Source organism: Ips typographus, linkage group LG9 (genome assembly GCF_016097725.1).
Source record: "Ips typographus isolate SLU linkage group LG9, UJ_Ityp_2.0, whole genome shotgun sequence".
NCBI classification, from domain to species: Eukaryota; Metazoa; Arthropoda; class Insecta; order Coleoptera; family Curculionidae; genus Ips; species Ips typographus.
The window spans coordinates 3,773,041-3,788,386 of NC_138430.1; the positions used below are offsets into that span (position 1 = coordinate 3,773,041).

The 15,346-nt window shown below is 33.0% G+C and overlaps 3 protein-coding genes across 11 annotated transcripts; 1 reads left to right on the top strand and 2 right to left on the bottom strand.

Moving 5' to 3' along the window:
- Positions 1–780: 780 nt before the first annotated feature.
- Positions 781–2,538, bottom strand: Dera (deoxyribose-phosphate aldolase). The gene is made up of 6 exons (XM_081986691.1): positions 2,255–2,538; positions 1,998–2,185; positions 1,772–1,937; positions 1,312–1,541; positions 1,112–1,258; positions 781–1,024 (listed from the first exon to the last, which is right to left on the bottom strand). The coding sequence occupies exons 1-6, from the start codon at positions 2,289–2,291 to the stop codon at positions 818–820; spliced, it is 975 nt and encodes a 324-aa protein (XP_081842817.1). The 5' UTR covers positions 2,292–2,538; the 3' UTR covers positions 781–817.
- Positions 2,539–2,681: 143 nt separating this feature from the next.
- dib (Cytochrome P450 302a1, mitochondrial) lies at positions 2,682–6,391 on the top strand. The gene is made up of 8 exons (XM_081986684.1): positions 2,682–3,034; positions 4,013–4,250; positions 4,348–4,526; positions 4,583–4,787; positions 4,960–5,119; positions 5,176–5,424; positions 5,478–5,684; positions 5,745–6,391. Exons 1-8 carry the CDS (start codon positions 2,899–2,901, stop codon positions 5,853–5,855), a joined length of 1,485 nt encoding a protein of 494 aa, XP_081842810.1. The 5' UTR covers positions 2,682–2,898; the 3' UTR covers positions 5,856–6,391.
- A 1,231-nt stretch (positions 6,392–7,622) lies between these two features.
- On the bottom strand, positions 7,623–15,341 carry zyd (sodium/potassium/calcium exchanger zydeco). 9 transcript variants are annotated; one of them, XM_081986675.1, is made up of 10 exons: positions 15,189–15,341; positions 12,634–12,955; positions 10,021–10,194; positions 9,748–9,935; positions 9,499–9,697; positions 9,105–9,445; positions 8,879–9,041; positions 8,718–8,819; positions 8,541–8,662; positions 7,623–8,302 (listed from the first exon to the last, which is right to left on the bottom strand). In XM_081986675.1, the coding sequence occupies exons 2-10, from the start codon at positions 12,656–12,658 to the stop codon at positions 8,090–8,092; spliced, it is 1,527 nt and encodes a 508-aa protein (XP_081842801.1). In that variant the 5' UTR covers positions 12,659–12,955; positions 15,189–15,341; the 3' UTR covers positions 7,623–8,089. The 9 variants fall into 9 exon arrangements, with proteins under 9 accessions (XP_081842801.1, XP_081842804.1, XP_081842803.1 ...); XM_081986678.1 differs by having other exon boundaries at positions 12,634–12,930; positions 15,189–15,338; XM_081986677.1 differs by having other exon boundaries at positions 12,634–12,947; positions 15,189–15,338.
- Positions 15,342–15,346: the final 5 nt, after the last annotated feature.

Here is a 15,346-nt window from a genome sequence, read left to right on the forward strand (position 1 = left end):
CAAATATTTGGTACATAAACCTTGTACAAAGTTCAAACTATACATTTTTTGCATGAATATATTTAAAGCATTTTTTTATTTGTTATGCACTAAATATGCGTGTAACTACAATTCGTTGCAACATGCGTACTTGTCAACGCAACCTAGATAGACCGTCTATTGAGACCTTGCAACAAACAAATCTGAACCTGCTAGAATGATTTTGTAGACAATTGTTAGTACAAGTAGCACATATAGAGGAAACTCAGTTTAATCCGTTTAATTTAAGTACCTATCACAGTTTTAGAACAATAGAACAAAAGTGTAAGCGTTGACACAAAGTAGAAATTCGAGAAAGTACTTCCCGCTCACGGTGTTTAATACTCCCAATAACTTTTTTTTTACATTGATTCTATTAAGAACTCGTGGAAAAAATGTACAGTATAAGGGTACAAATTATACAAAAAACGCGGAAACTAAATGGGATCAGAGGTTCCTTGTAAATCAGCTAGAACAAAACAAATTATCCACCGACTTAATAATGTAAGAATCGTGATCAGTGCATTTAACAATAATCATTTATTTCTCTTTATTACAAGTTTGTTTACGTTCATACCGTGAATTGCCTAATAAAGCAAAACATTACTGAATTTAAAGTTTTTTTATCTATTTCACAAGTGTGGAGAAACAATGATTTTAATTTAATTACATCTTAGTTTTTTTGGGGAATTAATAACACCTTGTAATTCCTACTTATAACCTTCTGAAAGATATCAAAACTTCAAAAAAGCAAAAAAAATGTAACATTTAAAAACAGTTTATTTAATTCAACAGGTTTTCATCCCATGGAAAATTCATGGGGTGCCGGATATTGTTGTGTGACAAATTCATACAAGTTTAGCTCCAAATCACCCAAAAGACCTGAAGCACCAAATCTGAATAATTCAGGATTAAGCCAATCATTGCCAAGTATTTCTTTAATCAGCACCAACCATGCCAATGCGTCTTTTGCGTTTCGAACACCACCAGCTGGTTTCAAACCAACCTAAATGATAGAAACATACAATTTTACTTTCAACGCCATTTTTATTGTTTTATGTATAGTAGAAAATAATGTTACATTTTCTCTCACCTTATATCCCATTTTCTGGTGATATTCTTTAATTGCCCTTGCCATAACTATGCCAAACGACAGAGTAGCATTTACCGCTTCTTTTCCGGTAGACGTTTTAATAAAGTCGGATCCAGCCATCATAGCTATCAATGAAGCTTTGTAAACCTGTTAGATTTTAGAGTATTTTTTTTAAGGTAACAAAATTCAATATATCTCACATTATTCAGTGTCCCTAACTCTCCAGTGGCTAAAATTGACTTCAAATGAGCTTGTCCACAAGCTTCTTTCATTTGCTGAATTTCGCGGTAAAGTTCCTCCCATTGCCCTGTTAATACTAAAGTTCTGTTTATTACAATATCAATTTCGTTAGCTCCTTGCTCAACTGCATACTTAATTTCTTCTAAACGGGTTTTTAGTGGTGTTTGCCCAGCCGGAAATCCAGTTGCCACTATAAATATACTGTTCTAGTCTAACAGAAGCACAGAGGATGTAAACTTTATAACTGCCCATACATGTGATTCTAGTTAATTTTGATGTTCTAGTATCTTTGAAATTTGCTTTCTAATACTCAATTTTTAGTGATAAATGTATTTGCAAAGTTACAAGTTGCTACTTATCATTTTTATGGGACCTTTAAAAACACATATTCTACAATACTGTAGCAAACTAATAATTTACCTGATGCAACTGCTATCTTATTGTAATAACCAAGTCTGGTCAGTGCTTGTACAGTTTCTGCAACCCTAGAAGGATACACACAAACAGCAGCAGTGTGTATGGGGCTACTATCCTCATAATTGAAACCAAGTTTTAGTAATAAGTCTTCTGCAATTGGCCTGGCTGCCTATAAATGTCATGTCTCTGCTACACAATGAACTTATAAAATCATCATCATTGCAGGTACCTTAAAACACAACCGCGAAACATTACTTTCAGTATCATCTCCACCTAATGTGGTCAAATCTATTAAAGTAATAGCTTTTAGAATCCATGCTGCACGGTATTCATTCTTCAACTCTTTGGCAGCAAAACTTTTTGCTAGATTATTAACTCCATTGAGATTTACAGCCACCTGGTTTAACCACCCTAAATCTACAGTAATTTAAAAATGTAGTGACATTGCATGGGAGTGAATATTATAGGCATTAAAATGTAACTTACCTAACTCACATCCAGGATTCCGTTCAGAATCTTTCATGTTTAATATTAGCTCAAAATACTTAAACTAAACCTACTGAATGGTAGGTTTTCTAGACTAAAATCTAAAAAAATATTATCACTGCCTACAATATGATGTATTTAAGCTGATGTAGGAAGTACACTTAATTTTTATCGCCATATGATTATACTAGATGAGATATAACGAGGTTTTAAGTTTATAAGTACGTATGAAACAGATAAGAACATTAAAATACTGATAAAAACTAAAAATGATAAACAATAACAAAAAAGAGAGGTTAGGTTCTTTATAACCGGTATCTCTTCGTCTATGGTGAAATAAGTAGATTGCACGTGACCATAAAATTACTAATTAGTTTCAAAATCACGTGATAAAACTTAATGTTTTTATTTGACACGTTGAGGTTATGATGTATAAATGTTATACTGTTTTTTTAGCTGAAAAAAAAAGATACCTAACTTAAAAGAATTTAAAAATGGGCATACCAAATGATCTATGCATAAATACATTTTTACAAATTAGAATTTAAAATGCTTTTACCACGTTAGATGTGAACATTCGTTTGTTAACATTTTCTGTGTAGTTCCTGTAGTTTCTGCCCATAGATCATTCAGCATACGGAATCATGGAAATTCTGAGTATTCATAACAGAAAAATAGTAACTACTGTTTTTAAACGAGGTTTAAAAACTTTTCGAGAAATTCCTGGACCCAAATCTTTGCCCATTATCGGTTGTTTGCACAAATATTTACCAGTAATAGGTAAGCAGCATTTTATATCTTTTATAACTTTATCTGAGTATGGGACACAATTTTTTATTAGTAAGGTGCTTTAAATGTTTATTATGTCATTTACTACTGTTTTTTAAATATTTACAATACTATAGGCTTGTGTTTGTTGTATGACTAGTTTACAGGTACATTCGCCATTTTAGCCTCAACCGGTCAAGTACTGTCACATTAGCCTATTAGCATTTAGCCATATCCAGGGTGTTATTTACTTTACTGTTACTGTTATTCTTTAATAACATCCAACCTAAATTTCTAATTAATTAAAGTTAAATTACGTCATCATAGCGTCAATTTTGTTCTGCAGGCTGAATTTGTTTTCACCCTCCATGGAGCAAGCAGAGCGAATGTAACGTCACGATGACGTAATTTGGCATAACTATAATTTGACCACTTGTTAAATTACGTCATTGTGACGTCACATTCGCTCTGCTCTCTACATGTGAGTGGGACACTAATGAGTAGCACAGTTACAATTGCAGCAGATAAGTCAGAGCAGATTGTAATGTAGAGTAAAAATATATTTTTTTTTTATTCTAAATAATAATTTCAATAAATAAAATATAAAAATAAATAGCATTTACTACAGATTGTCTTTGAGTCATATTAAAATAGTAAAGCTGAGGCAAGATAGGTGTTTGTTTATGGCAAATAGGAGCAGTCAAAGATTCAGGGGCCTAATTCCTGAAAGCACGGAATGGAATTCTCAAGAGAAGTGTTGATAGAATGTAACAGAAGAAGCTGACAGTTTCGTGTTCCTGACACATTCTACAGGCCTTCCTCTTGATAACTCCCTTGTTCCCTTCCCTCGTTTCAAGAATACGCACCCTGTTTGTAGGTAATAGAATGTAAAATGGTTAGGTAAAGCCTCTGGTAAAGCTAAACTGTAAATGATTGTTTTCAAACTTAAACCTTTTTTCCTGGAAAATAAAAATTTTCATATTATTTTAGGGGAATATAAATTTAGTGAACTCCATCATAATGGATTCAAAAAGTACTTAAAATATGGGCCAGTGATAAGAGAAGATATAGTACCAGGTGTTAGTTTAGTTTGGCTTTTTGACCCCAGTGATATAGAAATTATGTTTAGACATGAAGGCAAGTATCCACAAAGAAGAAGTCATCTAGCTCTTGAGAAGTTTAGGCTAGATAGACCAAATGTATATAATAGCGGTGGTCTACTACCAACGTAAGTTTAATTAGTAAATACTGTCTGACTTTATTGTTCAGAAGGTTACTAATCTTTATAACTTTACTGGATGGCATGCAAAAAATGGTATTTTTAGAAATGGGCCTAGCTGGTTTAAGATTCGAAAAAACTTTCAAAAAGGTCTTAGTGGACCCGTATCTGTTAAGAAGTTTCTGCCAGGATCTGAAGAAATAATTACGGAATGGCTAGAACGGATATCATCTCGCAATTCTAGTATAAATTGTCTACCAGAGTTGTCGCGATTGTTTTTAGAATGTATTGATGAATAAATTTGAATGGGACATTGGGAATAATTTATATTTAAATTTCAGTGACAGGATTTGCAGCCTTAGATTTACGATTAAACGGATTTTCCGTGGATGAATTAAACAAATATTCCAGAACCTCAAAACTGATTAGATCAGCTTATGTTACCAATTCCTGCATATTGAAACTGGATAATGGTCCACAGTTGTGGAAAAAGTTTGACACTCCTCTATATAAAAAGTTAAAGGAATCTCAACTGTTTATGGAAGAGTAAGGTTATTTATATTTATAGAGGGACTCAACTAACTGGTTATGGTTTTATGGTAATCAAGCTGTTTTAATAATTTTTGATTTTGTGTTTAGTGTGTATAGTTTACTAATATAGCTGTGTGTTAACTATTCTGTTCAGTCAACAACATTTACAATCAAATATATTTTTTAGAGTTGCCATTGATCTTCTGTCTCTTAAAATGTCACTATTCTCAGAAAAGGATAATAATAAAGAACCGACTTTACTTGAGCAATATTTGGCAAATCCCGATTTAGATTTTAAAGATATCATAGGCATGGTGTGTGACTTTCTTTTAGCAGGAATTGACACAGTAAGTTCCGGTGATTGCGCGACACTTTTTATCATTTTTCACTATATTTTTGTTAGGCAACCTACACAACTAGTTTTCTATTATATCATGTAAGCAAAGCGCCTGCAGTTCAAATGGCGTTATTCGAGGAGGCTAGTAAACTGCTTCCTAATAAGCAAAGCCCTATTACGGAACACGTACTGAACGAAGCTCAATACGCCAAAGCCACATTAAAAGAATTGTTTAGATTGAGGCCGATATCTGTAGGAACTGGACGAGTTCTAAGTGAAAAGGCTGTTTTTTCAGACTATGAAGTGCCTGAAAATGTACTTGAGTTTTTTAATTTTTTTTTTTTGTAGTAATCACTTAATATTTTTAGACTGTTGTGGTTTCGCAAAACCAAATATCTTGCAGACTTGAAAAGTATTTCCCAAGTCCTACCGAATTCAAACCGGAACGATGGCTGAAAAATCATCAATTATACCAGAAAACTCATCCGTTTCTGTTATTACCGTTTGGGCATGGGTCTAGATCGTGCATCGCTCGGCATTTGGCGGAGCAAAATATTTTAGTCTTGCTGCTTAAAGTAAGTCATATTTTAATTAAGTATTGCAAAGGTTGAACCGTTTACGGTTTTTAATTTCAGCTAATTAGAAATTTTAAAATTGAATGGAAGGGACAACCAGTGCTTGATTCAAAATCTTTACTCATCAATTGTCCGGATGGTCCTATTGTTATTAAATTTCATCCCAGGTAATTAACAACATTTGTATTAGATCTATATGGACTATTAGAAAACTGATTGACTATGCTTTCTTTGATGATTGTTTATACTGAATTGACCAAACTTGTTTATTACTCAAAACATCTGTTCACATAGAAATTGGAGGACTGTTTTTAATACTTTACCATTTTTATTTAGCAAAAAAAGCCGAAATTTGTATTTTGTGATCTAGTAAGGTTTTACTTTTATTAATACTGTATTCTAGTTATAATAGTACATTCTTAAGTTACTCATAATCATTTTAGTTTTGATTATCAAAAATGATTTCTGGTATAAATTAGAATAAAGAAGGGTTAAGCTCTATTTGTAGTATTGTTTTGAAGAAAACTAAAATTTGACTTCATATTATAATATGTAAGATAAATCATTTTTAAATTTGTGCACATGACAATATTGTTTAAACTCTACAATTAAAAAAAAACTGTAATTTGTCGAGAAAAAATTGAGCGAGCTTTGCCATATATCGATTACATAAACTGTTCTGTGGTAATTAAATGAAAAAATCAAAAGTGTCAGTTATTTTACCAAATAAGTAAAAAAGTGATTTTCAAAGATTTTTTCGTCAAGGTGATACAATTTTCCCTAAACTATTTATCACTTTGCTGGAGTATGCTTTCAAGAAAATTGACTGGGGGGATATGGGCATAAACGTAAATGGAGAAAACTTAAATCATTTGCGCTTTGCCGATGATATTGTGTTGGTATCAGTTAGAATTGACCATCCAAACATCATATTTGAAGGTGGTGAAATTGAAATTGAACAAGTAACATCCTATAAATACCTTGGTCACGAAATACAAATAGGACAGAACAAATAAACCTGCGAAATTGAACGACGTATAAACCTGGCGTGGGCTGCCTTTGAAGAGAAATTTCAGTCTGTCTGAAAAGAAAGGTCTTTTGTGTGTATACTCCCAGTGATGACGTATGGTGCTGAAACACTAACACTCACACAAAAATCTGCTGAAAAAGTTGCCCAAAGAGCTATGGAGCGTTCCATGCTGGGAGTAGGCCTTAGAGATAGAATACCAAATGAAATAATACGACAAAGAACCAAAGTCGCAGACGTAGTCGAAAGAATAGCTACTGTGAAGTGGGCTTGGGCAGGTCACTTAGCAAGAACAAGAGACGATAGATGGACAAAAAGAGTGATTGAGTGGCCTCCGTCAAGAAGTCGAGGAAGAGACCTCCAACTCGTTGGACAGATGATCTAAGAAGAGTAGAAAGTAACTGGTTGAGCGTAGCACAAGACCGCACTTGATGGAAAATGTTAAAGGAGGCCTACGTTCAGCAGTGAACAAGATTGGCTGTGTGATAATGATGATGATTTTCAAAATTTTGTCTAATCTTGGAAGTAATCGGTTTTAAGACGGCATATTATTAGACTCCAAATTTCGCAATTTTGGCATAATTCAACCAACTCTGTATCTCTTACCGATATTCCCATACTTATACACAATCCTGTGGCACCCTGTATATACCAAAAACGTAAATTAATGAAATACCTAACTTATTAGTATACCTACTAATTTTGCTTGAAGAAAGCATATCTGGAAAGAAATATTTTAAATTGATCGAAACACTGCGCAAACTTAAAATTTGAGTTTTAGATCAAATGTTTGTTTCTCAAAATACTAAAATAATATCCGATCCTCAGTAAAATGCACTAAAACTAAAATGCGTACACTTTTTCATATTAAAGCATTTCTACTTTAAATGTTTTGATGGAAATAAAAAATATTCTTTTCTTAATATAACGAAAATATAATATTTATTCAACTAACTGAACAACTATCACCAAAGTTCAATAAACTAAAGTTATTAAACACTATGGCTCTACTAAATTGCTAGCTGCTAACTTAAAAATATTATTAATATAACTATTATACATTTTATAGGTATTTCTTGATACTTAGATTTAGTGGTTAATACAATATTGCAATATGTGATAATTTTATTGCTCGGCTGGTAACAAAAATGTAATGACCCGCTATATAATGTAATTAAGTAAAGGTATCCTTCGACTACAAATATCAGGTGTAACGTCGAGCGTTCAGAATCCTACTATAAATTATTGGTATGCAATGTCCTAACTTCTGCACTCTGGTGCACCAAATGTCACCTCGTAAGTCTTTCTGTTCATTGTTCAATGTTCAGCAACAGATCGAGCAATGTGCACCACCTTTTTGTAAGAATTACGCACTGTTTCATCTACCGCATGTTGGCAGGTTGACGCGGAAGAACGCGTTCAGTTCGATCAAGCTTGCCAAAATGAGAAACACCGCATACATTAGCAGGCATATGACTCCAACGCGTTTATCCAATCTGAACTTGTTAACGGCAAATACCACATAAAGCATCAGTAGTGAGGACAGTAATGATATAGCACTGTATTCGATTCCTGCCGAGTTTATTCCAACCTAAAATTCCAGGTAAGTTTAAGTATTTTCAATATAGTATGTTAATTTGAGTATAATTCATGTAGTTTAATACATTCATATGAGGAAAATGTGAGTAATTCTTTGACCAATCACAAACCACTCTAGTACAGCTTTACTCCTTGTGATTGGTCAAAAAAAAGCTGTTCCTGAAAAATATTATTTAGAGTACAATCATAGTACGCCCAGAAAACTAAACTCTTCAAAATGTATATCTTACCGATTGTTTCCCAGCAATAGTCGGCATAAACGTTGCCTTTATAAACCAGGGTAAACCAAGACATAGCAAAATATCAAAAGTGTTCGATCCTATGGAATTACTAATTCCCATTGAGCCGTGACCTGCAAGTTTAAATGTTTTGCTACTTTCTGCTGGATGTATTTGCCTTTAACCAACCTTGCCGTGTAACAATTACGCTGGACACGGCCTCTGGAACACTTGTTCCTGCAGCTAAAAATGTTATGCCCATAACAGAATCCGGAATTCGTAAAGTATCTCCTAAATATCATCGGAAAATGTCGTAGTTTGAAAACATTCTGTTATTTTTCATTTTATACCTATGATAGTTATCATCCAGGCTACGAAGTAGGATAATGATCCTATCCAGATAATGCACATCAAAAAAGTAATAGGAAACCATTTTTTTAACTTGGGTTTTTCACAGTCTGGAATCGTCAGGAAGAATATTAGGCGAATTGGCCAAGTAATAATCCAGGTAAACTAAAACAAATTTTCACATTTCAACATTCAGAATAGAATTAAAAAAAAACTGTTTTCCGATACCTTTCCAAACTTTCCTTTATTCACCGGCCATTTATAAAATGGCAACTCTTCGTCTACGTCCCTGCTACTAAGTTCCAATTTAGGTGGATCGTCAAAAATTTCAAGATTGTCTGGTTTTAACGACCCATTTAAGTGAGATGGATTAATAATGTGCACATTGTTGTCATTTCCTGGTTCCACTGGTACATTAGTTTCACTGTTTTCTTCAGTAGGCCGCTGACCTACAAGAGACCGCAAAATAAGTATCATATTTGTCTTGCATTTTTGTTTACCTTTATTATTTTTCCCGTTTTCCGTTGAAGTTTTCCTTCTTCTGATTTCACGCACTTGCTTCAATGATCCTGAAATGAATGCACAGGTACAGATTTTTACTAACATTCGTAACAGAACTTACCTTTAACCCATTTTTGAATTGTCTTGTCAAAATACATTATTAATATGTAAATCACATAGAGAAAAACCAGGATCAGTGCCTCGTACCATTCTATTCGTTCATCATGTATGATACAAATTAAAATTGAGACTGTGATGCCATACGCCAGACAATCTCTGGTTACTGGCCACCAGTCTAATGGTATCACTTTAACACCGCACTAGAAGAATCAGTTGAAAAACTGAATGTTGTTCTAAACCAGAAACATACCAGTCCAGCACTAACTCCACAACAAGCAGCTACTGCTAAAATATTGAAAACAGCAGATCCTACAATGGTTCCCACACCAATATCACCTTCTGTGATAAATGTGCCAATAACGTTAACGAAAAGTTCTGGTGCCGACGTGGCAGCAGCCATAAATGTTGCACCGGCAACGTCTGCTGACATATTTAATGCTGAAATATTGATAAAGCTATTAATTTACCAAAATTGACTTCAAAAATCAATCTAAAAGAATTAGTAAAACATTTGATGACTTACCGTGACATATTTTTTCTACTGCTGGCACAAAGTAATTATCACAGACAACAGCTAATGCAACGAATAGATATAACGATATGAGTATATGAATTAGGACGGCTCCTTCTCGTCTTTGATCTTCCGTTAAAAGGTCGGAAGGGAAATCATCAATAGCTGGTGGAGTACAATTAAGTCCTAAAAACAGAAGTTAAACAGCTTAATAAGTAAATGTGGGCTTGAAAGAAAATTAAGTTATTTGCAGATACCTGTTTTTATATGCGATATCATTTTTAGTAAATTTTAGCTCTCAACAACAAAGTTGAACGTACTTCTTTGGAGCAATTATTCTATCTGAGGTAAAGTTATTTGTTAATTTGAGATTGACCTTCATGACTTAAGAATTAGTAGTACTAATCACGCAACCATCTTTATTAAATTTTATGTTGCATGCGGTGTTTACTTAATAACACCTACATTCCATAAAAATTATTTTGGGAAGAAGTAGTACTTGGTAAATAACATGCTCCATTGTCGAGAGCTTAAATATAATAAATAAACGCTAAAGCTTAAGATATTAAATTAAAGTTTACTATATCTTTTTGCTTACCGGTTTTAGGGCCTAAAACCATAATGTACAAATTTTGTAATTAGACTAACGATAAGCTACACTGCATACATGGAATTAATAATGAATAGTTCAATTCAACGGCAATTTAGTAGTTTATATTTATCTGAGCGCTATTTAATTGTCTTCAATTGCTTTTCATGGGCTATTAAAAACTGTTACTGCGTTTGCGCAATTGTTTACGCAAAGTATCCAATTTTTTTTTAATTGGCCCCTAAATACTATTGAAATCCTTCCATAACTTGTGTGGCTTCTACAAGTGTACCAAACAAATCATATTAAAAATTCCAGATGCCTCTAAATACTATTGAAAGCCTCCCAAAAATCCAGAGGCTTCTAGAATAATTTTGGACATATCAGAGCTATTCTATGTCCTATAATTTTTCGAAGACTTTTTTAAAATTTCCAGATTCCTCTAGAATCATTTTATAAAAGCCAGAAGTCTCTAAATGGTACCAAAAAGTATCCCAAAAATTGCTAGAGGTTAGACCTTCCAAGAAACTTTTCAAATCTTCAAAGGCCTCTAAATATTACTGAAAACCTCATAAAAATTGCCAGAAATTGTTTTAACTATACCAAGAATTTTTTAAATGGTCAGAGGGTTGGATAATGTTTTTGGAAGTACTTCCTTCAGCAAGTGTTCTAAATCTTAAATGGCCCTAAAGTAGTTCAGAAACCTACAAGGGTTCCAAAATCTCTAAGAACTTTTTAAAATTGCCAGAGGCTTCTAGAATCGTTTTGAAAATGCCAAAGGCATCCAAAGAGTACCGAAAACCTATTAAAATTATCTGGAAACCTCTTCAAGTGTTCTAAATCTTCCAATGTTTTTTTTTTTAATTTTCCGAGGCCCCTAGAATTTTTTTTTTAATCAGATCCTTTCTTAAATACTTCTGAAACCTTTAAAAAAATTGCCAAAAGCGTCTACAAGCCAAAACATTATGAGAACATTTTAAAATTTGCTAGAGGCTTTTAGAATAATTTCGGAAACGCCAAAAGCCTCTAGCATCGTTTTAAAAATGCCAGTAAAACCTAAGTTTGACATAAATACACAAAACGTCAGTTTGACAACATCGTATTTTGACATCTAGATACATTTTTTGCGATTTGTGAGGTCATCACCATTTTGGTATAGCTACTTCTAATATTTGTGTCCCTGCCTGCTAAAATTCTTGTAATATCTATAATAATCAGCATATTGAGCGGTTCGTTGAACTGTTTTACTTACAGTCAAACCGACAACAAACATCATCAGTAAAAAGATTTTTTTGATGCGGATGTCTTTTATTAAGAGCTTTATTATTAACCCGAAATATGTTCTCGCTTGTAAACAGACCCAACCGCTTGTAATTTTGTGATCAGTCACTCACCAGAATTATAGGTCGCAGTAGCACTTTGACGAACTGTAGCACTAATCATTTTTATATAAACAAGTGAATTTTCAAGAGGGAAACATGGATGAAAACTTGATTTAAAATCGTTCAATTTTTAAGTTAATGTCTGAAAAGTGATTGATTTGTTAAGTTTAAGAGAGATCATAATTAACTTTAGAACGTTTCAAAGCTTTAGTTTCAAGATTTGAGTGGGATAGTGAATTCCATTTTAAAGTAAGAGTCTCTTTAAGACTAATTTGGAGGAATATTGTATTTTCTCTACATTTACAAGAGATGTTCAATTATTATTATTTTACGCAGGCTCGTTCTTTAGATGTACCTTTAGACCGTATTGTAAGACCAATCATTCACTTAGTAGGAAGAGTTTAACTTAATTCATCGTTGCCCATATAATAATTCAATGAAAATGTCGTTTCCTATTCTGTTTCAGAATTAAGACATTTAAACGTTATGGTAATTTAATATCATTGTTTTATATTGTAAGAATATGTCAAATTGTCAAGAAATTTAGTAAACGTTGATAGACGTTGAAGCTGTTTAGGATTTTAATTGATATCTTGATGTGTAGGTCGCGGAACTTTGGACTATTGAAGCGATTACAAATCAATGGCCACTCACCTGCTGCCAGAGTCTCAAAATCCATCCTGATCTTGTAGAATGGCGCAAAATCGAATATTAACCACCGTCCTGATGGAATCCGTGACGCAGGTATCACTCATCGGCTCCACTTAGTTATATTATACACCTACTGTGGACCTTTGGCTCGCACTGTACTTGCTCTATTGTATGTATAACTGCCTTATTGTCCGAGAGTCATCACAATCGTAAACAAACGAAGTCTTTGTTCGCAGCAATTTTTTTTATAATCATTGTCGGAGTCGGTGCTACTGCGGTATGGGTCACAAGGGATTGTCTCTATCAATTACATAAGCCTGCCAACCTTTTTTTCATTAAACTAATTTAGTTTGTTGCTACATTGAGGTATAAACAAAATTCAGCAATTTAAACAACAAATCCTTATTTTCTTTTGAGGATTTTATATATTTTTTTAGAACTTTTTCTACCGATTCCTAAGCAGATTATGTTTATATGAGTGGTCTCACACCAAAACTGCCAATATCCATTTTTGAGTTAATTTGACATTTTTGTTGCATTCAAGAAACAGAAAGGTTATTTAGAGCTATGTAAGCTTCATTTGCAACACCCAATTTCCCATATAAAATGCTATTTAAAATCAAACATTTGTTTGAAAGTGCTCCAAACACTTACTGTTTTCCTCAAAACAACAAAAATTGGAGATTGGCGGTTTTGCTATGAGAACAGTCATACGTTTCTGAATACAATTTTGATATGCAAATGTATGTTTCGAATTTAATGTTACGTGTGTCAACTGGCAAATAAACAAACACTTAAAAAACATTTAAATGAGTGTTAAACTTCGTTATATGTACTTTATAGCTTCAGAAGTTCAATTTTGACAGGTACTACGATCATTTTGGGTGTATCTAAACTAATAATGGGTAAATTACCAGTAAATCACCAAGGTAAATTACAAATACTGTGTTTCTGGCAGTTGAAATGTTGACACTGCTTTTCTCCCTGACTGTACCAAATTTAGTAGGGTTTTTAAGGTTATCTTATAGGAAATTTGATGAGGATTCTAAAAATGTACTTAAAACAGTCATTTTCTTACTCCAAGCAGGTTTTACAGACGATTTTGTCTCTATCCTTTATGTAATTCTGGAAGTTCAAACTTTGACACCACTTTTGTCTCTGACTGTAACACATTTTTTGTGATTGTTCAAGTTATTGTATACGAAATTTAAAGAGGATTCCAAAAATGTGTTTAAAACACTCATTTTCTCACTTCAAGTAGCTTTTACAGACGATTTTGTCTAACTGTCTTTACAAACTGTGTTTCTGTCAGTTCACACTTAGACACCGGTTTTCTCCCTGACTGTACGAAATTTTGTAGGGTTTTTCAGGTTATCTTATAGGAAATTTGATGAGGATTCCAAAAATGTGCTTAAAACAGTAATTTTCTCACTTCAAGTAGGTTTTACAGACGATTTTGTTCCTGACTGTCCTTTCAAACGGTGATTCTGGCAGTTCAAACTTTGACACCGCTTTTCTCACTGACTACCAAATTTTGTAGTGTATTTTTAGGTTACTGGATAGGAAATTTAATAGGAATTCCAAAAATGTGTTTAAAACAGTAATTTTCTCACTTCAAGTAGGTTTTACAGACGATTTTGTCTAACTGTCTTTACAAACTGTGTTTCTGTCAGTTCACACTTTGACACCGGTTTTCTCCCTGACTGTACGAAATTTTGTAGGGTTTTTAAGGTTATCTTATAGGAAATTTGATGAGGATTCCAAAAATGTGCTTAAAACAGTCATTTTCTTACTCCAAGTGGGTTTATTAGACAATTTTGTTCCTGACTATCCTTTCAAACTGTGTTTCTGGCAGTTCAAACTTCGACAGCGCTTTTCTCACTGACTACCAAATTTTGGAGTGTATTTTTAGGTTACTGGATAGAAAATTTAATAGGAATGCCAAAAATGTGTTTAACACAGTCATTTTCTTACTCTAAGTGGTTTGGTGGTTTTTACAGTAATTTTTGTCTCTTACTGTCAAACAGTATTTGATACAAAACGTGTTTCTGAGATTAATGACAGTTATTTTGACAGTGCGACGTAACTGCCTTGCTAAATTATTTTCCAAAAACCACGTGATATAATAAAAAAAAAGTGACAAAAAGCTGAAAATGTTATTTTTTTAGAAAAAAAGTTATAGGATTGTTACTCATTTGGTACAAGAATCACAGAAAATAATATCTTTGAAATCAATTAGACCCATACATTTACAGGTAAAATTGGTTCACCACTCCATAAAGCTAAAAAACTACAAAACTTACTTAAAAGCATATACAGTTGTAAATTCTATTAATTGCTTGTTTATAAGTCAATGAGACATGAAATTGGACAGCCGTGACGTGTAACTTTTTATTTTAATAATTATTTCAATCTGTCACAAACTTGTAAACTGTCAAATCCCACTCCACGAAGCTATAAAACTGTTTAAAAGCAATACACTCAGTCTAAACCATGTTATTGTGCGTTTTAGAGTTCTATGAGTTGTTTATTAGAAACCTTAAGCATTGAATACTAACCTGACGCTTTAAAACTCAAATTCACCATATAAATATTCTAAATAATATAATATTGTATCAAAATTTTATAAACAGGTAAAAATTTAACTGGTTTTAAATACTAATAAACGCGTACTAAATACATTGTTGCAATCTGGAGAATATCCACCAAATATTTA